The sequence below is a fragment of the Candoia aspera genome, chromosome 2, assembly GCF_035149785.1.
Source record: "Candoia aspera isolate rCanAsp1 chromosome 2, rCanAsp1.hap2, whole genome shotgun sequence".
Lineage (NCBI taxonomy): Eukaryota > Metazoa > Chordata > Lepidosauria > Squamata > Boidae > Candoia > Candoia aspera.
In genome coordinates, this window is record NC_086154.1 from 149,558,076 (window position 1) to 149,582,302 (window position 24,227).

The following is a 24,227-nucleotide window of genomic DNA, read 5'->3' on the forward strand; positions in this document are numbered from 1 at the left end:
AGATTGCCTCCAGCATCTGCCTCCAGTTATACAGAAGGGTGGCATCTGGGCAGAAGCCTCCAAGATAGGGTCACTCTGTCAGCTACCAAGTTATGGGCAAGCAATGGAAGAGGTGGAGCAACTTTGCTATATATGCACAAAGGTTAGGATTCAAACTCCAATGAACATCCTTCCTTGTTCTGTCCTCTTCCTTCTAACTCTATATATGGCATTACAACTTTCGTGGGTGACATCAGGCCATCCCTGACCTTGGTGAAGACCTTGAAATTACAAGGTCAGAGGAAAGGGAAATGCAGAAGAAGGTTCAAGCCCAGAGACAAAGTTTTTTGTTACATTATGACTAGGTTCAGACATCATGCTGAGATGTGAATCACAATTGCATCCCTGGTAAAACTAAAAGTTGTATCAAAAGTTTCATGGGGATGATCAGTAAAGAAGAAAAATGTCTTCCAAAATTTTGAACTAACTCTTACTGTATATTCACTCTGAACATATTCCCTATTCTCTCAACACATTCTTGGCAATTTGATAAAACACAGAATTGCCTCCCACTACCCTTTATTCTGTGCAAACTAACTTTGAAGCAGGAAACTCTTTTGACTTCCTTGTTTAGAATGTGCACTGAGGAGCTTTGGAAGGACTTGAGGTAGGATAATTTCCTTTTTTAAATGCTCAAACTTATTTTTACTTCTAACTTTGATGATGTGAAGCCTGAAATCAACTGCCTTGTATCTCAGTAATACCCTGATCTGTGGTTCTCCAGATGTTGCAATTCATGAAAGCTGCAACTAGCATAGCCAATGGTGAGGGAAGTAGCTCTGTAACATCTAGAGATCAGTGACTTTCTGACTTTTGCCCAAAACTTCACCTGCACAATCCCGGTAAGCTCTCCAAGAATGACTGAAGAATGACTTTCCTACTCACACAAACCCTACCTGTAGACTTTGGAGTAGCGGATCAGATCCTCTAATTCAATTGCTTGGATCTTGTTGTGGTCCAGATGTAGCTCAGTTAAGGTTTCAGGCAGGTCTGGTTGGAGAGGAAGGGTAGGAAGATATTAGACTTTCTGAAATCCACAGCATTCCACAGTGCTTCAAAACAAGTAAAGCAGCAATAAAAAGACAGAAGCTGTATTTACGTAACACACTAACAATGCTTAACTGAACTCTATAGTTCCCTGGCTTAACCCAATTGCTTGAGTTCATGTGTAGCATCGAATCATAGCTAACCAAATAAGCTAGTTTTGTTGTGTGAACGTTGTCATGAATGTCTTAAACTGAAAATGGTGCTGTAAACAAAATAAAATGGGGTATAGTAGTGATTCATTCTCAAATGCTCTGAGACAACAAAATTTGTACTGGTCTACAGAAAACAAGGAGAAATCCTTCAGTTTCCACAGGAGAAGAATTCCATTTATATTACAGCACTTATGAAAAGGTTCTGCTCCCAGTGGAAATCAACAGAGCCTGGAAGAAGATGTGACTTTCTGTAAAGCTTCATCAAGAGATTGCTACTATGCCATTTGGTGGGTCACCTCTACTACTTAATGATGGCTAATCAATACCCCATAGTAAATCTGTGTATGATTTCCAGGAAATTGCAAGAAGTTTTGCCTCTCAGTTGTCTAACATTAAGCTCTCCCCATCCCATATCATCTGAAAATGGGGAGCTCAAAAAAGAATCCTTGAGGGAAAAAGAAAGATGGATTTGTGGGTGAAGAGAACAGAGTTCTGGGTGAAGTATAAAGGAAATAAAGAACTCTGTGTCTTATTTTTTAATTACGGCCTCCTGCCTGAGTCACGGTTGTGTTCCAGAATTCCGTTGGTACCTCTCAGAATTCTCTGAAAAAACGAAGTAATTTGGCACTACCTGTGAGCAAAAGCTGAGACAAGCTGTGCCCCTGAATTTTATTAAGTGGTTGGCATGGAGAAGTGATAGGTATCACCTTTCGGTACACCAGTGAGCTTTGCTTCTGAGATCCTCAGGTAGTTCAGCTTTACGCCATCAAAGGCACCAGGTTCAAATCCACTGTTCTCCAGGGGATTCCCACCCATCTCTGCAAAGAGAAATATTTAATGTAGAACAATAGTGTCCAGATTTATCAGATCCAGATTCACCCAAACCCTATTCTGCAACCTATGGCGTATCATAAATAATTTATTTATGTGCCCTTCTCCTTCTCTCTCTAAGACAGCCAGATGCAGGAAGAATGACTGCAAAGGGCTACAAACATGGTGAGGCAGATACTGTACCTGGTGATAGATAACAATCTTTAGGAGCCAGAAGTACAGTCTGTTTCTGTTTGATTTGTGGATTAGTAAGCCTCTTCTCCTCCCACCCGCTTTTAGCTCAGCTCCAAATTTCCCTTTCTTGAACCCATTTTTTCTCTTGGAAGAAGCAGCTGTCAAATTGTACTTGCTTGCCTGAAACATGCAGTTCCACCCTCAAAGCTTACGGAAAAACAATTAAATGCTCATTAAATACAGTGATGATGTTAACAGGATCTGTATATTTGACTCTACATTTTAAATCAATTTGAATCATTTGCATTTTTAAACAAGGAGCAATTTGGGCATTTTCCCCCCCAATGGTCTTGCAGTTCTATTATGGGCATTTAACCATGAGACAATGATTCTTTGACAAATGCCATTTCCCCCCTTGTCCTGCTGATATTGCCTTCATTCCAGCCCCAGCCCATGAGTGAGACAGGGCAGGCTTAAATTGTCCTTAGCAGTATTGGTTTTAAAGTAGTTTCCTTCCTTATTCTGATTCTGTCCAACTGCAGCCTCGAGATGTATATCATCTATTACACTTCACCACTCCTAACCCTGGAGTCAAAGTCAGGTGACTCGTAGAGGGAATGAGCAGAAAGGTGCCTGTTGGGTGCTCCCCCCTCTTTTCAAGTCCCCAGTCTTCTTCTTTGGCCACCATTCTGCTCTGTGCTCCCTAAAGAACAGGGCAGAGTTGTTTTAATTACTACCTCAAAGAAAACTACATAGCCATGTCCTTGTTGACCATGATTGAACTTGATCTACAGGGGACATCATAGTACTTTTGAAAGCAAATACGATGTGAGAATTATATTGGGAACTAGAGTTTCTCAGGACAGAAAATGTCATTTATGTCCAATAGTCATCTAGCTCCAAAGCTGAGAAGCACAAAGCAAAATATCTGATAAACCAAGGGGAATAAGAGAAAAAGATATGCTGGAATTAAACCACTGGGACTAGTAAGAATTGGGGTCAGTTTCATCTTTACAGAGGGCAATCAACCGTTGAAAGTGGCTTCATCCCAGTATATAAAGCTACTAAGCTGGCTGTGCGACATATGTCAAGGGTCTGGCCAGCTTCTCTTGAGTATGGGCCAGGGAGCCTGATGCTGGGGGAGGGTGTAGAGACCATAACTGTGTTGGTAATTCAGCAGATTTGTGCTATAGTGATAGACTGGCCAGCTGGTATTGTTCTGAGTCCTTTTTCTATTGTTATAGCCTTGCCTGGATTCATGCAAAGCTACAGTGGGGTTAACAGTGTTGCACTCTCAAGAAATGCTGAAAATGACTCAGTTCCCTTTGTGATTCTTATCTGGTTTTTAAAAACATGTTATTAAGCTTGAGTTACACCAAAAAGAGATATGGGAAAAGGGGTACACAAAGTAGCCTGAAAGGTGAAAGGTCCCCTGTGCAAGCACCAAGTCATGTCTGACCCTTTGGGGGGATGCCGCTTTCATGACGTTTTCTTGGCAGACTGTAGTGGGGTGGTTTGCCACTGCCTTCCCCAGTTGTCACCTTCCCCAGCAAGTTGGTGCTCATTTTACCAACCTCGGAAGGGTGGAAGGCTGTCAACCTGAGCTGGCTACCCGAGAATCCAGCTTCCGCTGGGATCGAACTCGGGTCGTGGAGAGAGTTTTCAGTTGCAATGCTGCCACCTATCACTCTGCGCCACACGAGTCTCTAATAGACCCCTGGTGTTCCTGCTGCTGTGCTGAGACTGATAGATGCTTTCCCTGCCTGTTGACAGTGTGCTGAACAGGAGGTAGCAGAACTGAAGGGCTTGATCAATCCCTTGGTCCAGCACATACTACAGATGTGTACTTAGGACAATATCATTTGGCAGTGACTTGGAGCAGGTGTAATAGGTGCAGGATGGGGAATAGCAGTGGGTGTGGGGCAAACATTTTCTGGTGATGTAATTTTCTGCCAACTTAAAGATGAACAGGTAGCACATTAACTCAGTCACAGGGAAAGGCCCTAAGAATCTTGATGGAATTTTTAAAGAGATAATGGATATTGCTGATGTTTTGCTGCTCATGATATTTTGAATGAGCCAAATTTGGGGGAGGGGGGGAGGGAACTCTACAACCTAATAGGTTTAAGTTATATTCTAGAATCTTAGAAGATGTCCAAAAGTGATCCAGGCATATGTAAGCCCTTTCAGGAGCCAGTGGAATGATTTTATGAAGGTACTTGACTTTCTAACTGAAATGAATGTTCAACTTTCAGTGGATTGTGCCTTAACATAGTTAATGAACACAGTTAAGAAGAAAACTGTGTGTAGATGCCCACAGTTCTTTTGCTCATGCTTTGTTCCTTCCACTAATGGAAGTATGTAAATAACAATGAACATTCTCAAATTTCATCTGACCCCAAAAGCTAGTTTATTCCTCCCAAATTGCTGGCTTGCAAATTTGGGGTACTTTGGGAAGGTGAAAAATGGATTCTGAGCCCTATGTTCTTGATTTTTTATTTGTTTATATGTTCACATGAACAATAGAAAAGGACCATACTAGCTCTGTGTATAAGTATGCAGTTCAGGTGCTCTTCAGTATGCAAATTTAGCCAGATAGATTACAAGTTTATAGAAAATTATCCAACTGCTCTGGAATTGAAGGTATAATGCTGATGTTGACTCTGATTTGTTGTTTGTGTTTATTCTGTTCACTCTTCTCTCTCTCTCTCTCATTCTCTCTCTGTATGTGTTTGTTTATTTATTTAACATCAATTGTATTGTGTGTTTCACTCTATGCATGCTATGTATTTATGCAGGGGGAGATGGTTATGAGAACTGATGCCAAAAAGGCAAATAAAATCAGAACATAGTCTAACTTATGGCTACTGAACAAAATGTTAATGTACTTTTGCATTTCCAAAATATTGGGTTACATTGGGAACACTGAGTTGCATTGGCCTTTTGGTCTGGTCTGGCTTGATATTAGCCACAGTGTTTTTTTCTAGGACCAATCAAAATGCCACACAATATTGGGTGCAATTTTCTGCATTCCAAAGAACCATTCATCAGGGTGTGTGTCTATGTTTCTAAAGAAAGAGACCAAATACAAAGCATGCTTTGGGGAAAGAAAAGTGGAGAAAGTGTTGGCGGAGTCCTATGCCTCACCAATGCAATTCATGTTGTGGAGCCCATTGAAGACATCCTTGGGGATCTTCTTGATTTTGTTCTCATGGATCCGGAGTTCCACCAAGGAGATGGGCAGGTTAGGAGGAATCTCCACCAAGTTGTTCTTGGAGATGTAGAGTTTCTGCAGCTTAAGCAAAGGGCTAAAAACCTTTGGATGGATCTTGGAGATCTTATTGTTCACCAGTACCAAAGCCTGCAGGTAGAGTCATAGAAAGAGATCACATGTGAGCAGCATTTAAGGATGTGCTTACATAGATATAAGATGGTGGAATCCTTTATTATCCTGGCAATTAATTTTTGCAGAAAGAGAAATTTGTGAAGGAAGTCCTGCAGAGAAATGACTAAAGAAACCAGAGTCCCACTCCCCAAGTCTATTAGCAGATGGTGCAATATAAAGAAAGATAGGAGCAATACTGTAGATGTGACAGATGCAATCTCTTGCACTTAAAATACAATTTAAAGAACTGAGTGAGACTTGCAGAAATCTCTTAGCAGAGTATCATGGTAAAGAATACAGCCAGAGGCTCAAGATTTCCAGGAAGCATAATCCCAGAGGTCCTTTGTTCTAATCTCAGGTGTTTGAGAGAAGTGGAGGTTGCAAATGGTGAAGGCCATTCATGTTTAGAAGTTCATTGTTCCAGGATCCAGCCCTGGCAGAATGAATAGGTGTTAGTGCTAAACCTGAGTGAAGCTATATTTGGAGCTGAATCAGCCAGGTTCTCCTGTCCTGCTTATATAAGGATCCATCAGGAGAAGTGGGGAGGGGCCTTTTATAGTACATACATATAGGTGGTAGAGCCCTTTAAAGTCATCTTTGCGCAGCTCTGTAATCTGGTTGTTTTGCAGATCTAGTAATGTGGTATCTGGCGAGATTTCCTTGGGCACTTGCTTGAGACCTGGAGAAAGCAGAAAGAGATGGTCAGAAAAGTTGGGACTGGGTACACAGACAGATGAAGAAATGTCCAGGGCAAAACAGCTGGCCAGGCTAAATCAGGACCAGATAGAGGAGGCTGGAATGCCAAAGAGGATGGGGCCCTGTACCTTGAATCACAGAGAACGAATTTAGCACCTGCTGAAATTAAGGCCCAGGAGCCCTGTCCTCTTTTGCATTTGGCCACTCAGCCCCACACATTAGTCACAGCCAATATTTACAAGATTATCTACCCAATCATTCCAAGCAATAAGGAAAAATATTCCAGGTCTTCTTGTTTTACCATTTGTCAGTGAGTTTAAAAAGCTTGCTTTCCTCACAAGCCCTATAAGTAAATTAGAAATACTGCAAGTATTCCACCCGCTTTCCCCCCCTCCTAACTGCTATGAAGCATAATCACTGATGGGGGGAGTAGAGCATCATGAATGGCCAAGAGAGCTGAAAAGGGCAGCATCTGTGGTCCAGCCTGCTCTATTTCTTTGCTCCCTTTGCTTGTAATTTTTTACTTTGCCACCTCACAATGTATGATATGAAGCAGCTGTCTGTGGGTTTTCCACATGCCTGTGAGCCAATGACTTGAGGCAGGCCAGCACTACGGCATCGCATTCAGAACTGGATGGTTGCAAATGTCCACAAGAAAGAGAGCACAAAGATTTATAGCTCTGTCTGTTAAAGTAGCACACACTGCCGTACAGTTAGCTCTGCGTCAATATGCAAAGAGTTTATACAATCCGCCAAGTACTGCTGCTCGGTTGTACCTGGCTGATGCTATTGTACCTAAGCCACTGAACCATAGGAAGCCTTAAGCTACCTTTGCAAGATTTGCTGTTTCCTCAGGAACGGTGGTGGCCTGGGGACTTTCAGGAGCAGTGGTCCCATGAGTTGTCTTGGGACGTTGCTTCATGTCATATTGCAGAGGAACTGCATATTTAAGGATGGTGTGTAGCTCAAGGGCAGAGGGTGAATGCCTTGCATGTAGAAGACATCATGTTCATTCCCTGCTATTTGCAGCCAAAAATGGATCACATGGAAGAAATTGATGGGGGTGGGATGGGGAGAGCTCCTGTTGAGAGTTTGGAGAGACACTGCCACCACCAGCCAGAATTGGTGCACAAAAAACAGAAATGCCACCAGCAATTTAATTTGTCCTCTTTCTGTCTATAACAGAGCAAAGGGATTTGTGTTGCTCCAGGAGCTGTTGCAGCTCAGAAAATGGGCACTGACGGAATGCCAGTTTTTGCCCCCCTTCTTGCTTGGCTGGTGAGAGCATCCATCTCATCATTCTGAGCAGGAGTGAAGACGATTGCATGGCCAGTGTTGAAATGGTTTGCAGCAGTTGGAGAGGGAAAATGAAGCCATGCAGAAGCGTCCTCTGGCATCTTCCCAACACACATTATGAACCAGAGCTCCGCATGTATATAATGAGCTATTCCATGCAAAATAATTGGCTGTTCTTCCTCCTCCTCCCCCCACCTCCCTCCCAAAAAATCCCTCCAATTTGGTCTGACAAGTCCAACTGAAGTCCCAAATGGGCCTGGATTCTGATTAATGTCTAAAACAAAAAGATGTCAGAATTCCAAGAAGTTCCTCTTCCTGCTCTGCCAGCTGATTACAGCTTCGTGGGTGGAACAATGTTGGCAGCTGAGGTTACTCGGCATTAGCTCAGTAAAACACAGGTCTGTGCCCTGGCACTGAAGTCTTATTCTGCTCTGAGTTCTGGCTCAGAATAAACCATTCTGTATAATGCCTTGCAACTACAGTCACGATAACATCACATGGATTAGCTGTGACTGGGCTCACCTCCTGCACTAATCTATTTACCCTGTTTACAGGCACACAACGCTACGTCATGCTTGGTGAACCTGATCTGGCTCACGTGTGACTAAAGTGCCAGAATCTAGCTTTATTTGAGGCTGCAAGAGTAATGAGGGACAGATTCTGCATCTACAGGTGCCTGAAGAATATTCACAGGATCGTTGCTGCTGTGTGAAAGGTATGTGGTAGTGATCTTGTGTTTTCTTTATCAACTGTGTTGGATATGCCTTGTTGGGAATGAACATTAAATTCTTAGAAAAACTGCATCTGTTGAATGTCTGCCTGTCCCATGTCCACTTCTCTGTCTCTAATTTATCCTCTAAGTCTTAACTATTCATCTACAGTGATTAAGCTGGCCTAATTCACAACACCATGAGCAACAGTGTGGACTTGTATTTTATCTTGGCCACTTCAAACAAGGCCCTTAGTGGGCTGGCCCACTGAAGAATAAATAAACTACTGTAAATGACATTTTTTAAAATTGGAAGCAAAATAGAGGTTTTTGAGAATGTGAGTTACCTGCTTTGAAGCCCTTGTGAGTTTCACAAATACAGAAATAACCTGGCAATGAAAATGTTCACTCCTAGACACCCTATCCCACTTATACAGAGGTTGGTGCCATATCAAAATTATGCATTCAGGCACAACTGCACATTACAGGCAAAATCCATTGAAAGGTTAACATTAAAATAAAGACTTTTCCTCATATATATTGTTTGAGAACATTATTTAGGTATTTTTCTTGGGTAACTCTGGCTATACCTCAACCTAGATATGAGATAAAATTGCTTCATATTCTGGTGACTTGGCCATCCCTGGTATATCTAACACACACACACACACACACACACCCCTCTGTAATTTGTGTTAGGCTATAAATGTTTTGGAATCAGTCTACCCTTTTGTACAACCTGAAGAACAGGGATAGACTGAATCCAAATTTCCTAGTAGATCTCTGGGTGAGCTGCAGTAAAGATTTCTGAGTCCTCATTGTCTGACAATAGCAGCAACAAAATCCCTAGATTGGAGTTATGAGACAGATAGAGAAGAACTGTCAGCTCCATTGAATTCTGCTCCTGAAAACAAATTCCTGGACTCCAAATTCTTTCCTTTTAAGTGCGTGTGTTTCAACCAAGGCTCTGGTTAGGTTGTTTTTTTTTTTTGGTGGTGGTGGGGGGCTTCAGTTAAAAATGAAGTTGTAAATCACATAACCCTGAAATTTGCCCATCATTGCTAAAAGAGAAACACACACACACACTCACACATGTATATACATAGATACATACACACACACTGCTCTAATCTTGGAAAGGGGTTGAAGCACTTTTTAAGTCCAGAACAATGAGATTACATTAGGAAGCAGCTCAGGCAGATGCCTCCCTGATTCGCAGGAAGTATAAGGAGTGGGAGAAGGGACAGCCCAATCAGACTTGCAAGATTCTGTTGTTATAGCCAATCCCAATAAAAATTGTTTTAGCCTTCCTGTGGAGCTGATTTAAAGGTCTGGTCTACCTAGTGATTTAAGTTTTTTACAAGTTTGATTTTACCCAATGAGGCTGACAGAGCAGTAGGCAAGAATCTTAATATACTGACCTGCCTGTTAGACTTACTTAGGGGCAAGGGCCCTACTCTATGGGGAGCCCTTTGTTTCTACATGAATTTGAAATATAGGCTGATTTAGAGAAGCCCTGCTTGAATGACTTCTCTAGTGATCTTGATGCAGATCTTGGAGAAGGGGGTAGACCTAGCCCTTTGTATAGCACTACATAGAGGTCTTGATCCATCTGCTACTGCTAGGGCAAACTGAAGATTGCTCAGGACCTCCCTAGAGCAGCTTGCCCATCAAACCTGTGTAGAAGCAAAGAGTGCCCTGATTCTCAGGGTGTTTATTTTTTCCATGGCAAGTCACCTGGAAGAGATCCTGATCAATGGCTTTTCCTTGTGATCTTGATGGTGCTGCTCCTCTCCTCATGTCATGTCAGTCCAGCAGCGCAACCCAAAATGGCCATAACTGTAATAACTGGAGAGGAGGGAGATGTGCCTGCAGCAACTGGAAAGAGCCAGTAGATGCTGGGCATCACCACAGTTGCCACTAAAATGACACCATCATACACTGAGCAAATTACTTGTGTCTGAAGAAGATGGAAAATTTGACATCCACATCAGCCTGAAAACCTGAAGTTAGGTGACCTCAGCTTGGGCTGGAGATGTGATAAGTTGTGTCCTTAAACAATGGTTAGCAAGACATCTTGAAGCTAAAGTAAGGAGAACATATGGATGTGCGATAGGTCTAATTCAGCAGGTGTGCCTGAGTGAGACTAGCAGTCTCTTTTTCACTAGTGTTTCACTGGCAGTCACTGGAATGGCGTGGCAATCCTATTTTAACCTCCTATCCTCAGGACACTGCCCGTGTCTCAATCCTAGGCTGTGATTTATGCAGCCTTATCCTGCTCCTTTCACACCTGCAAAACACCCATCCAGTTGAGAAACACAGGGGAAATTAAAGAGAGTTGGGACAAGTGCACCCCCCCAAGCTCCTTCTGTTGCCAAAGCAAGGGCTGGGTTGCCTAAGAGTCACCCGTAAGAGAAGGCTCTAATCCAGCTAAATTGAGGTGAAATAAATGGGACAAATCAATTGAGATTTTACTGAACTGCCATGTATTTCACAGAAATACCTTTGAATGTGAAATGTTGCAAGTCTGAGCAGGTGCAAAGATGTGAAGCCACAGTCTGGAGTTCAAGTGCCCCCTTCTCCCATCTGCAACTATATTAATAAATTATTCTTAGGACTTAGGTTCATGGTCATTAAAGTCTAACTCTAAGAGACAGTTCCCAGACTGATAAAGATTCTGGAAAGGTAAACAATCCGCCGCAAGGCTTCTCAGTATCAGCAGAGGCCCGAAGTCTCCGCTGTAACATATCCAGAGATATATTGGTTCTAAAATACTTCAGTTGCTGGAATTCTTGTAATCCCGTCCCTTTCATCTAAGTAAATCTTGCTAAAGAGAACTCCATGAGAATCTTGCTTGGAAAATAACAATTCTAGGCAGTTGCCGAAGAGGCTGGGCCGTAGCTGGTTAATTCTATAGCTCATTTTATTTTCAAGGCAACAAATTATTCTAAATTATCACTGCTTAGTGTTTAAAGAAATCTGCCAGCTAGATTCTGGTTTTGTTGTAGTACTTTTCCCTAGTCTGGCGGTGGTCTTATCTGTGTAGATTCACCATTTAATACAGTGTTTCTTAACCTTAGCAACTTTCAGATGTGTGGACTTCAACTCCCAGAATTGAAGTCCGCAGACCTTAAAGTTGCCAAGGTTGAGAAACACTGATTTAATATATTCTACCAGTTGGGAAGAGTTTGAAGAAAGCCCTGAGAAAGGACTTTATCTCTCTCTGTATGTACAAGCCAAAAGTTAGAGCCTTATATAGTCAGGTAAAGGAAAATTATTTATCACAAATGCTAGTAATGTTACATCTGAAATAAGTAACGAAGATGTCTTGTAGCATGCCCTACTTTGCAGACTAAGAAACACTGATTTCTAATAAAGATATTCCCTGACCACAGTTTTTAAACTTTTTCTTATAGATTAGCATGGCTTGTTTTGTGGCTGGGTTCACACAGTAAAATACACACAAACTAGCTAATAACGTTCTAGCCTGGTGTGAACCCAATCCATTGTGGTTTACAGCATTGTTTAGCACAATGGGTGAACCACATAGCCAATTTCCTCTTCTCTTCCCCAACTGCATCTAGAGTCTGTCCAACAGGTTGGTCATTCCCAGAAGCCTGTTTGACAGACACAGGTTGGGCAACGGAGAGGGAGCAAGAAAGGCAGCAGTGTGGGAACTTCTGACAAGCAACGTAGGAGGCATTGAAGTATGTTGTTCCTGTATTTGTTAAAACTTTGCCTAATGGAGAGATCTGCAGATCCCAAATGGTTGCTATCATCTATCTTTCCAGCCAGCCAGCCACTGAAAACACGTCTTTAGCAATAGCTTTTGGAACAATTGTTTTATATTTTAAAACCTTTCATTTCTTATGTTTTAATTTTCCAACAATACACAATTTACCTCTGATCATAGCACTAGGATCTCCAGAATGAATGCTAGATCACAGTCTTGCTCCACTACGGTAATCCCACCCCCCACCCCGCCCCTCAGGAAAGAGACTCACCCAAATCAGAACACTGGACCACCCTTAGGTGGCAATGACAGGCAAAGGGACAGAGGCCTGGGTAGAAAGGGATTTCTTCTTCCTCAGCCCCACTCGAAGTAGGAGAGATCCCAGAAGCCTCTTCCTCTTCCTGGACAGAGGGATCGTCCATGGAGAAGTCCCAGAAGCCTCTTTGTACAAATGGCAGTTCGCTGCTCACCAGAACCAGGAGGGGCATCAGAAGAAGCAGGTGTTCCATAGTGGGAGGTCCCAGGCTAAGATTTGGAAAAGATGGGTAGAGATCAGTGTGTGCTTGGAGCTGAGGTTCTTGAGGACCACAGAATTCGAGTTTCTTTATTATTGAGGATAGCTCTAAGAGTGATATCATTGGGCACCTACCACAGCCCATGCTCTGGTAAGGGGCCCACAGCTAGTCTTTGGATTTTCCTTCCTCCTCATTGACTCTATGAAGGTGGTCTATGTGTTTCACTGGTTGTTCTGCCACAGCTGTCACTCTTTTCTCCCTTTTGCTCCTCACTCCTGACCCCCTCCCTGAGATCTGGGGTGGCTGACCTCCCATTCCTCTCAAATTCAAATGACCATGTGGTAAATGGCAATGTCCCTTTTTTCCCCTTGTGTATGAAACTGTGATGCAACAAAGATCTTGCTGCCAGGGATATAGCTGGGACCGCCATCTTCATTTTTGTAGACTGCTCCAGTGATTGGTGGCTGAGCAGCAAGCTGTTCATTGTGCCTCAGCTGGCTTAGAAGGCAGGAAGGGGGAAGGGAAGAAAGGAAGAAAGGGAATGCAGTGTATCTGCTTTTTCTCCAGGAACTTCAAGGGGATAGCATAGTTTTTATCCTCACCTTCTGGTCCTAGGTAACTGAGAAAAAAATTGAACTCAGTCTTGTCAGGCCAACTGTGACTCTAATCTAGTAGGACTACAGTGTCCTGGCTGGACAGTCAACACTTCTGGAGAGCCCCAGGGTGAGAAAAGTTGCAAATTACTGTAACACTGGCATGGATGTGGCAATCTAGTGAATCCATAATGGAATCCAGATTTGAATCAGGCACTTCCTAGCTGAGAGTTTGTACTGTTAATTATTTCATTATGTCAGGGAGAAGAGACAAAAAAACCCAGCCCTTATAAACCAGGGGACATGGGTGATGAGTCAGTAACAGCAGAAAATGTGGGGGAGAGTGAGTATACTCACTCCGCTGTTGATTGTGCAAGAAATGTCTTCCAAAACTCAGCCCAGAATTGCTGGAGCAACTACTTGGATCCCTGCCGGCGGCCTGTCCCCCAAAGCTGGGTCAGACTTGGCAACGTCTAGCTGTGCTTCATTCAGTCCAGGGCCTGCGAACAGCTGTAACGTTGCTTCTCTGAGGGTGCCAACTCGGTGTGCCAAGAAAGAGTTGTTTGAAAGCGCTGGTGGAAGATTTCTGCTTTTTCTTGTTTGCAAAGGAAATGGGTGAAAAGGATTTTGGGGCTGGGCTTGGGAAAGCCACTGTTACTGAAGGCCTCTGTGTTTACTTGTTTGAATTACTAATCCCACCATCCCCCAGCCCAACGCAAATGTTCTCTGGCCCTCGCCCAGATCCTCCATCTCTCAGACCCAACTTTTTCTAATTAATTTGGGGTGTTCTCTCTGTGAGTGTGTGTCTCATTCTCGTTTTTGGGAGATGGGAACAAAGAGGGCCTCTTGGTTCCTGCTCTGGAATTCCTCCACACTGCTAGTTGCTTCTCTTTCCATTTGGAGCCCCTCGTTTTCTACTTCTGCTTTGCAGTTGTAGGTGCTGTCTTTTAATGAAAGGATGCCTTACTTCTGTATATATTCCTGAAGCGGTTTATGGCAGGGCAGTCTACTGGGTTAAATTTGTTCCTCTCTTTCTGTTACATGTGGTACTTTGCCATCTATGCAGCAAACTCTGCAGCAGTTTTTTAACCAGCCTCCGCTTCACTTCTCCCATGCCGAAGCAACCATTAAACAGCTTTGTCCTCTCCACAGGGGCTGCTTCATCCTTCCGATCTGACTTAACCTCACATCTGGCCTGCAACATCTCTATTATCAGCCTTGGTGGCCTTCTCAGCTATCCTGCTGGGACACTCCTTCCTAGTCAGTACAGGATACACAAGGACTATCTCAGAGCCTTTCAGTGCAGCCAGGATTATTTCTCTTTGTAATCCCCCTTGGAACACTTGCCATTAATTTTTATAGCTCTTCTAGTCTTCATGATGGAACCTACTTTACTCTGTCATATTTTCCTCTACCTTTCCTCTCCTTACGTTTAGAACCCTTCTGTAACCGCAGAGGCACCCATCCCCATCTGATGCCTTCCGGACGTCTTTAACAGTAACACACGTATTGCATCCAGTGAGCTTCAGGTGCAATTCAAGGTACTGGTGATGGACTATAAACCCCTCCATAGCACGCAGCCTGGTTACTTAAAGGGTTGACTTTCTCACATGCTTTCTGCCCCTGGCCCCAGCCGTAAGATCCAGCAGAGTAAGCTTGCTGCAGGTCCCATCCTTGAAACAATGCATCTAAGGGTGCCTTTCCTGCCATGGCACCTGTCCCCTGGAATAGCATCCCCACCCTGCAAGAAGTTTGCATTGCCTTGACCTTGTCATCCTTTAAGGGAGCCTTGAAAATCTGGTTCTTCCCCCAGGCCCTGAGATGAGACGTTGCTTTTGTTGGATGATGTGCATGATCAGGTCTTGTTCTTTTTTGACTTCTGTTATTTTTAAGTTGGTTTAAATATTGGGGGCCTGGGGGAGGTGTTATTGGTTGTGTTTACTGTTAACCATCCAGAGCTGGTTGAGTTAGGCAGCTCTAGAAATATGACCAAGCCAACAAACAAACAAATTCTCATCAAGTTCAGGAACTACAGCCAACAACACTGCTTCCTGGGATATAGCCTACAAATAGATTAGACGTCTTCATTATAACATAAAACAAAAGTGAACAAGAAGCTGTATTTTAACAGCCCAGAGCCACTGGGAGTCGGACGGTGTACAAATTGAATATAAATTTTTAAAAATGTTAAAGATCAATGACACAGGAATGTGTATACATATTTCAAAAAGGAATGAACACGCAACAGAGTGTCAAGGCTGGTCTCACTCAGAACATCAGCATTAAAGGCTCTGCATCAAACTTTTTGTGTATGTGTGTGTGTCTTTGAGTTAGTTTTGACTCCTGGCAACTGCCTAAGCAAGACCTTGCAGTTTTCTGGCAAGATTTTCAGAAGTGGTTTGCCCTTGCCTTCTTCCTAGGGCTAAGAGAGAGGGACTGGCCCAAAATCACCCAGCTGCCTTCACGGTTAGTCTCCTGGTTTCTAGCCTCATGCTTTAACCACTACTCCAAACTGGAGGACAGTAATCAATGAGCTCACAGGAAACTGTCTTAGGGCCAGTATCATTCAACATTTTTATTAATGACCTGGTTAATGGAAAGATAATCAAATGTGCAGGGAGATCTGGGCAATACTCATGAAAACAGAATGAAATTGTAATCTAATCTGGATAGATAGGAAGACTGGGCCAAGATGCCCTTCAACAGGAAGAAATATTAAGTAAAAGATTGCTTGTTTGTGTCTGGCAATAAAACAGGAACTCTTTAATTAAAGATGCCTAAAACTCTTATAGTAGAGTGTTGCCCATTTCACTAAACAAACTGCTGTTGCAACTGCATCTTATTACCAACCATCCACCCTTCCCTAAATTTTCACAAATAAAGGAAATCCAGAAAATACCAGGATGGAGTGACATAACGTTCCTTGGATATTTCACAAAAAGTGAGTGATCAAAAAAGCAATATGGAGAAAAGAGGGTGAAAGTAATGCACTTCCTGCTTATTTTTAGCTTAGCATTTTCCATCCTTCCTTTGTATTTTTTCTGATGTGTCAGGAGACTGAGCTGCCAGCTGCAAATGCCTACTGTGACTACAAGTAATTTTTGCATTGTTAGGATGGAGGAAGAGTGTAAAGCATGGATACATGAGCTGCAGCTCCCTTCCCTACCTGCCACCCCAGGGTTTTACACAGCCCATACCCTTCCATCAGCTGCCACCAGTTTTGAAGAAGCATACAAAAAACCCCAACATTTGTGATTTTAAGACTGGATAAGATAGGAAAAGATAGATGGCTATGAAAAAGTAGATGGAATTTAAAATAAATGTTTTTTATCTCATGATATGCCCACTTCTGCTTTGAGCACACTCACTATGCCTCTTGCCTGACCAATATGCCATTTTTGACAACCACATGGAGCTCTTAACCTAGAAGCCCTTAGCTTTAGTTAGGGATGAGCAACCTGCATTTTCATTCCTGCTGCAACATCACCTCACCATAATTCAGTTGCAAATCAAAAGAGTTGCATAAAGATTAGGACAGGCTTAAAAACTTAACATAGGCTTAATTTACCCTAACAGCCCTTTCTTGGAGTAACATCCAAGAAAGCCAACTTCGGAAAAGCCAAAAGTGCCAAACCCCAACCTGCCACCCATAATGATGTCATGATATACTCCTGCCCCATCCACCCCCACCTCCATGGTCCTCAGCCACTATTTTTTTATCTATAGCCCCTGTATTACTGGGGTTTTTAAATAAATATTCTTTATTAAGGGACATATTTGGCCAGTGCTAGTTATCCTATCAGTCTTGTGAAATATTGGCCAAGATCATTTATGGAAAAGTCTAGAAGTTCAATTCATATCAAATTGTGTGTACTGGTTCCAAAGTTTGTTGGTACAGACAGAATGTAGGAGCAGCTGGTGGTAGTGGGTTTATTTATGTATTAATTAATATGTTACATATTAATCAGGGATATGGGTCCCCGTGACAGTGGACACACATGCAGGGGCACTCACTATACATACAGCATGCTTTACATTGGGCTGTATATTCAAGTCAAGCAACTAGAAATGTTAGAAGGCTAATTTATCGAAAAACTAAAGAAAGGACCTAAAGGACATTAATAAATCCTCCAGTTTTGCCAGACAAAGCTTGCTGGAAATTCTGCAGTCAGATTCACATAAAGGATGACAGTGAACCAAAACAATATAAAAATGATTTACATTTAAATATGTAGTTATGCTAATTACATTATGAAAAGTACATAAATTGCATAAATGCAACATCCAGCTCCAAACCACTACTGTTAAAAAACACAACCTCCAAACAAACAAGAAAGCAACTGTGTTTGGTGTAGGGGTTCAAGGCACTAGGCTAGAAACTGGGAGATGGAGACATCTAGGCAGGAGGCCAGCTGAGTGACTCTGGGTCAGTCATTCTCTCTCAGCTCTAGGAAGAAGGCAAAGGCCAACCGCTTCCAAAAATGCTGCTACAAAATTAATTTTAAAGTGAACTAGAGTATTGATGACAAGCTGACAGTCATATTAATCCATCAGAATATGTTGTGCCATCACAATGTGCTAGACAAGAAAACACCAAGGTTTTGCTGCCCGCTGTTGGTCATCCAGGTTTTTACCCCCCAGATCTGAGAGCCTTATACATCACAGTTGTGAGAGCTAGAAGCTTCTTTTTAAAAATTAAAATGTACATTTTGCCTAATGATCCACTTAGTTACCCTCTTTACTGTTACCCTATATTACCCTGCCAAACTGCTCTTCTGAGACAGAAGAAAGGTGAGCGGCATTGCAATCAGCAGCTTCCATGGGACCCCTAGTTAGGGCAGTGAAGAGGGGTCTATCCCACCGCTGCTTGCTTCCTAAATACAGTCAAAATATTTCCTACCTTCATATGTCTCAATCCTTATGTACTGATTTGTTTGCTACAGGAGACAGCGCAAAGGATGAGATGCGGCTGATTGGCTTCTCATCCCAAATCTCAGATCGAAAAGGCACCCGCAGTCAGCCAAATGAAAGGCCAGTCCCCCAAGATTTATCTATGCTACTATTTCAGATTGCAAGCAAATCAGCATGTTTAGAACTGTTTATGTTTATAAATACTTGGGGGAAAATATGGTAGCTTGGACTGGGTTTTTGCAGCAAGCCGATGTCCTGTAATTGTATGAAGGAAAGGCTGTAATTTGGCCGTTATTTTCGCCTGCCTATAGGCCTGTGGCGGTCAGGAACAGACTGATCCCTTGCTCCCCAGAGCTGCCTTGAGGGCTACTTTGGACTGAAAAGCGAGCCATGGACAGGAAAGACAGGGAAGCGAAACTACACTGGCCTTTTCTTTTTCTCCACAGCCCGCTCCCTGCTAGTGCCCAGGTCTTTAGATGTGGTAAACTACAGTGAGCCATGACTTCCCAAAGGCAATGCCAGGAGAGCTGAGATCATTGTCACTTGCTTGTAGAGGTCCACATCCCCCTTTTTCTGTAAGGAAGTGGGACTCCTGTGAGCAGATGTCATATTGTGGTTCAGGTCCCTTTCACCAGGCAAGCAGAACAGCCTTCTCCAACCTGGGGCCTTCCACATTGGTTTGGCCATGTTTGTTGGCCATTGTGGGAGTGAAAGTCCAATGCTTCCAGAAGAAACCAAATATGGGGAAGGATAAAGTAGGAATGTTTGATTTCAAGAGCTTTCATCTTTACAGGTGCAGCTAGAGGGCATAAGATGGGGGAATCCAATGTAGTGTAGGCCAAGTTAGGGCAAAAAGAAAGAAAGAAAGAAAGAAAGAAAGAAGAAAGAAAGAAAGAAAGAAAGAAAGAAAGAAAGAAAGAAAGAAAGAAAGGAAGGAAGGAAGAAGGAAGGAAGGAAGGAAGGAAGGAAGGAAGGAAGGAAGAAGGAAGGAAAGCTCAAGCAAATGCTAAAATTGAAGCACATATTGAGGGGAGGAAGGTGGGATTTGACAAAACATCGGTTGCAACATCACAGTGCAATTTCTACTCCTTATGTACGTACATGTGATGCAAATACAAAAGGGTAGAGCTTGCGTTGTGACATCATAGTGCATTTTTCATCAGTTTGGTGTCATCATGGCTAGCAACAGACACCTCTGAGCTGAGGCAACTTTATGAGTGGCTCAAATGTGCTTTTTTAGGGACATGGGTGAACTCTAAAACCAGAATGGCTGTGTTTTCAATCAAAACTCTGCTGAGATGGGTGGGCTGCTGCTGATTTCCCCTCATTTTCCCCTCCTGAATTGCCACTGCAGCCACCCTTCACCCAAAACAATCCCCCACCCATCCACCCACACACAATATTTCCCGTGCTTTGCAGTGGCTTCCAAGCATGTTGGCCTTATCCTTGCTTGGGCAGCTTCTCAAAGCAAGGCCATGAGGTGAGAGGCCTATCCAAAGAGCTGCTGACACTTCACTCTGAGAAGCCTCAGACAGAAGCATTAAAGGTCAAGGCCATGCTGGCAGCTTTCTTTCCATTAAGCACAGTGAATCAGTTGCTCTGGACAGTAGAGCCAGAGAACAGGGGTCAGGGGTGGCTGACCTCCAACCAATGCCCTTTCTGATTGACTACTTGAAGCAGCTGCTTCATTCCATCTAAAGACAGGACCCGTCTTGCTACTGGTGCTACCAATTGAAGATGGTTTCCCCTCTCTTTTCCTCTGACCGACTCACTCTGCTAAGAAAGCAGAATGTGTGGGGGAACACATACCAAGCCCCTTAACCGCAGTACGATCTCAGAAGTAAGAGCCACACAGGCTTTCTTTCCTGAGTTTTAATGGCAAGAATTAGGGTTCAGAGTACAGAATCTTGAGATTCTGAGATAGAAACCCTTCCGCCATTCGTTGTTGGTGCATTCACTAAGGCAGGATCTCTTTGAAACTTCTGAGTCTCTTTTTCCCAAAATGTTTGCATGAGAGACTAAGACTCTGTTTATTAAATAAGCCAGTAATGGGAGGATCCCCCATTCCCCCATTTGCTCATCATCATCATCATCATCATCATCATCATTGCTTAGAGGTTTTCTTTCTCAGCCTCAGCACAAGCTCTCACAACACAGGAAAGTCCAATGACCATTCTCTGCACCTCCTTTAAATATCTGGCCACTCAGCAGAGCAATTGCACAACAGACGTCTCACTTGAAAGTAGTCCTCTGGCTGTTTTCTCAGTAACTATTCTTAGCAGAGCTCATCATAATGATAGAATGAACTGCTGGCAAAAATGTGCACTGGTCTGACTGTCTTCACCTCCTGTGCGTTTAAGGCGGCATACGGAATAAGGTGAGATAACTAGGACTGAGACGCAAGTAGACAGCATCATGGGGACAGGGGGTAAAATTGGCCATTCCAACAATGCTGCAAATAAATGAAGAAAAATTCAGAAATACTCTGTGTGCCAAGATACGCTTGAATGTATGAAGTCAAGGTATAATGAAATCAAGCAAAAAGCATGGCTGAATTAGTTTCCCTCCACCTCTACTCCATCTCTTTGACCCTTCCCAGGACTAGTGTCAGATCCCACCGATCAAAGGTTTCACAGAAACCCTTATCGGAGCATCAACCATCATTTCCTTCTCCAAGGAATGAAATCCATGTCGACAGATGGGAGGGGGTGTGAAGTTGGAGTGTGAAGTGGTTTATTATGGCTGTGGAAGACATCAAGGGCACGGGGTTGAGATATACCAGGAACACCACCTGGATGGGAGGGGGGGGTGACGTGGTTTCATGGGAAAGGGGACTGAATAAATTGCATACAATTTGAGGAAATCATATAAATATAATCATTTGCATAAGAACACCCTTATCTTTGAAACCATTCAAGACAGGCTGATAATACAGTTGAGGTGAAAATTCTTGGAGATAAATTTGATGGAAAAGGCTAGACTGGAGCAAAAGAAACTGCTCCACATCCCTGCAACTGTTTTGAGCAATAATATAACTTTTGACATATCCCATAATATGCTCAGAATGACCCTGAGCGAAGACCTAGTCTTCCTCCTTCTTCTCAGCTATCGGAGCTAAAGTTCTGAGCTAAAACTGCTCCACCGTTGAATTTCCTTCTGTCTTCTCCAGCAGCATTTTTCTTCCTTTTAGTTATTTTATGCATATCTATGAATGTTCAAATATTCAAAACATCACAGTAGACTTTAATTGCAGCCAGTGACAGGAGGTTACTAGAAGAAATGCATGCCAGATCTCAGCATTTCCTGGAAACCATGCCCTCAAAGCTTGAAGCTTTTACTTGAGTGATCATTGTACATTGTGTGATCACTCAGTATTCTTTATGCATTGCTCCAGCAGGGTCTTAGTCCTGAACCCATTGACTCAGATGGAATATCAAACACTGAGGATATCCAGCTGCAGAGGACAGTAAAACTCCTGTATATCCAAGAGTAGAGATGTTCAATAGAGGCAATATTTTTCTCACTCCATCCTTCCTAGGATCCCTGTTCTACAGTATGCTATTTTCAAAATACAGACCTGTTCTCCTTGGCAGCTGGTCCACTAAAACACCCTTCTTTACTTCCCTTTTATTTTTAAACTTGACTAGGAGAAATCAAACCAATTAATATCCTTCATTTCAGTCCAGGCTTAGCTATGATTAAAATTGTTCCAGTTTACTGTGGTAAATGCTTCAAGTCAGTAAAAGATCAGAAGCCAGAATGTTTCTGGGACAGGTTTATGACTGATTCACACATGAAAAACAGAACTGCAATCAAGCTACAAAAATATAATAACCATTGCCAATTTACACACCTCCTGCAACTTTCCATAATGTATTGTAGAAAAAGGGGTCTGATGCAACAACATTGCCCCAGAATTGCTGCGTCCTCTGATGTGTTCAATTGATACTCCAGAAATAGCTTTTTCCAACCTGGTTTCCTCCAGATATGCCACAATGCAGCTCCAGAATTCCTAGTCACATCTGGAGAGCATCAAGTTGGGGGAAGCTATTCTAGGTGATGATGCAACAATACCACATTGGTAGTTTCTTTTCATTCCCATGTTACCAGGAAGAATCAGAGGCAGCGGGTGACTGATGCACTTTTGTAGGTTGCAATTTGGGACTTGGATATGACATGTCTCGATGCTTAAGTTGCAGAAAGTGAGGTGACAGGGTCTAATTTGTTACCACAAAGGCTTGTCACTGAGGTGGTAAATCTGTATTAGAGGACTAAGTTGCACTTGACGTTAACCTCGTCACTTGAAGTTATGTTGTTACTGCTGTGTTACTGTAAATAGCAGCACATGGGAGGAGGTTGTGATCACTGATTAGGATGATGGTGCTGCTGGGAAGGGAATTCTCCCCTGCTTTGTCCTGTCAAAAAACACTCTCCTCAAGTTATTTTTAGCCCTGGGAAGCTACGCAGGGGAAAATGTCGTTGGAACATGGTGCGGAGGAACATGCCTATGAAACGTTCCAGTCTCTTTCAGCAATATATGCATCCCCACTCAGTAAAACCAAATTATGTTCTACCCCAAGATTACAGCAAGAACATAAGAATGTAGGAATAGCTCTGCTGCATCAGGCCAGATCCATCTTAGTCCAGCATTTTGTTTCTTACAGTGGCCAACCAGATGTCTTTGAGGTACTCACAAGCAGGAGATGGAGACATAATGCCTTTCCCACCACTGCTCCACAGCAAGTGATACCTGAAAGTATGCTGACCTCAATCCCACCATCCCTGAATTTATCCAATCTCCTTTTAAAGCCATCCAGGCAACTGGCCACCACTATATCTTTGTTAAAGGAATGTAGAATTGACCTTGGGCATATGGAAAGAAGGAATGGGCCATTGAGGCAGGACTTTGAGGAAAGATTACTCGGTCCTGAGAAAGAGGAAAAGGTGAGAAAGAAACTCAAAATAATCCTGCCTTGATTTTTGTTAGTATACAATGGGACAGAGATACTTGGACAGGCTTTCAAGGTTCTGTTCTTCTACCCTACTACAGTAAAGACCATTCCTGGAATTCCTGCACTATGTGATGACTGGAACACTCAAGCATTCACTCAGTCATGACTCATAAGCTTTTGCTTATAAATCTATTTAATGAGGTGAAGCGTTCAGTACAGAGGGAAAAGTTGCGAATGGAACTACATTTTAAAATCACAGTAACTTCAAATTCCCCCCCACCTGCCCTCTTAGGTATGTGCCCCCTCTTTCTCGTGCCAGCATCTGGCTGTAACGGTTCTTCCTAGATGACCTTGGTGCAAGGAGCAGCTAGCCCAAACCAGATGATTCCCACTCCATCCATGCTCCCCCTCCCTGCTGCCTGCTGGTTGACTCGCAAGTTGACACGGGTTGCTGGAAGATGGATGCGAGTCCGATAAGATGTTCTGTGAACATTTGATCGGGGAGCCTGACACTCTACCTGTTTGTTGATTTAGCCTACCCTGAAGGACTAGCAGTCTCGTAGTAATGAATTCCGCAGATTAATTATTCACAAGAGTTTCAAAAGTTTGGAGAGCAGTATGACGGAATGTTAGTACCCAATCTAAAAATCTTCGGAATCAAAATTATATTCTTAACTTGTAGACAGGGTTTGTACACTATCTTAATTATTTCCAGTATAATGTACTGTTACCAATTTGCTTCTTTTTCCCCCTTACAACTGAATGTTGAAACATGGTAGAAATAATATTTCTAGAAATAAAAGCCCAATTGTTCCTTCTTAATTTCTGGCTCAAACTCATGTCTGTGCAAACAACGGAGATTATCCAACCCCTTTTCTGGCTAAGCAAATTCAGGATTGGCCTTACCACGTAGCAGGGAGGAGAAGGGTGTTTCAAGGGGCAGGATTTGGGACAGGTCGTGGCAGGAATTGATGTTCAAACAGTGACCCAAGTCTGTTTAAAATATTGGCTGTAGCAGAGATGGGTGTCATCCTCTGCTCCTCTTTATGCCACAGAATCTCTTTAGCAAGGGACTGAATTCCCTATAGTCAGCCCTGACAGCTCACTTCAGAGCATGGTTTCATCAATCCATTTTGGGCTCTTCAGAATATGAGGCTTACACTTTATAGGGACAAAATTCTGTTGCTGAACACC

General features: G+C 42.9%; 1 protein-coding gene across 1 annotated transcript in view; it reads right to left on the reverse strand.

The window, feature by feature from the left end:
- BGN (biglycan) overlaps positions 1–24,227 on the reverse strand; it is a 54,184-nt gene that overhangs the window by 11,661 nt on the left and 18,296 nt on the right. Inside the window, exons 2-6 of the mRNA XM_063294259.1 lie at positions 12,334–12,587; positions 6,195–6,307; positions 5,391–5,604; positions 1,946–2,056; positions 936–1,029 (exon numbers count right to left, since the gene is read on the reverse strand). Coding sequence (XP_063150329.1) covers positions 936–1,029; positions 1,946–2,056; positions 5,391–5,604; positions 6,195–6,307; positions 12,334–12,571 — 770 coding nt within the window. The 5' untranslated portion in view covers positions 12,572–12,587. The remainder of the gene's footprint in view (positions 1–935; positions 1,030–1,945; positions 2,057–5,390; positions 5,605–6,194; positions 6,308–12,333; positions 12,588–24,227) is intronic.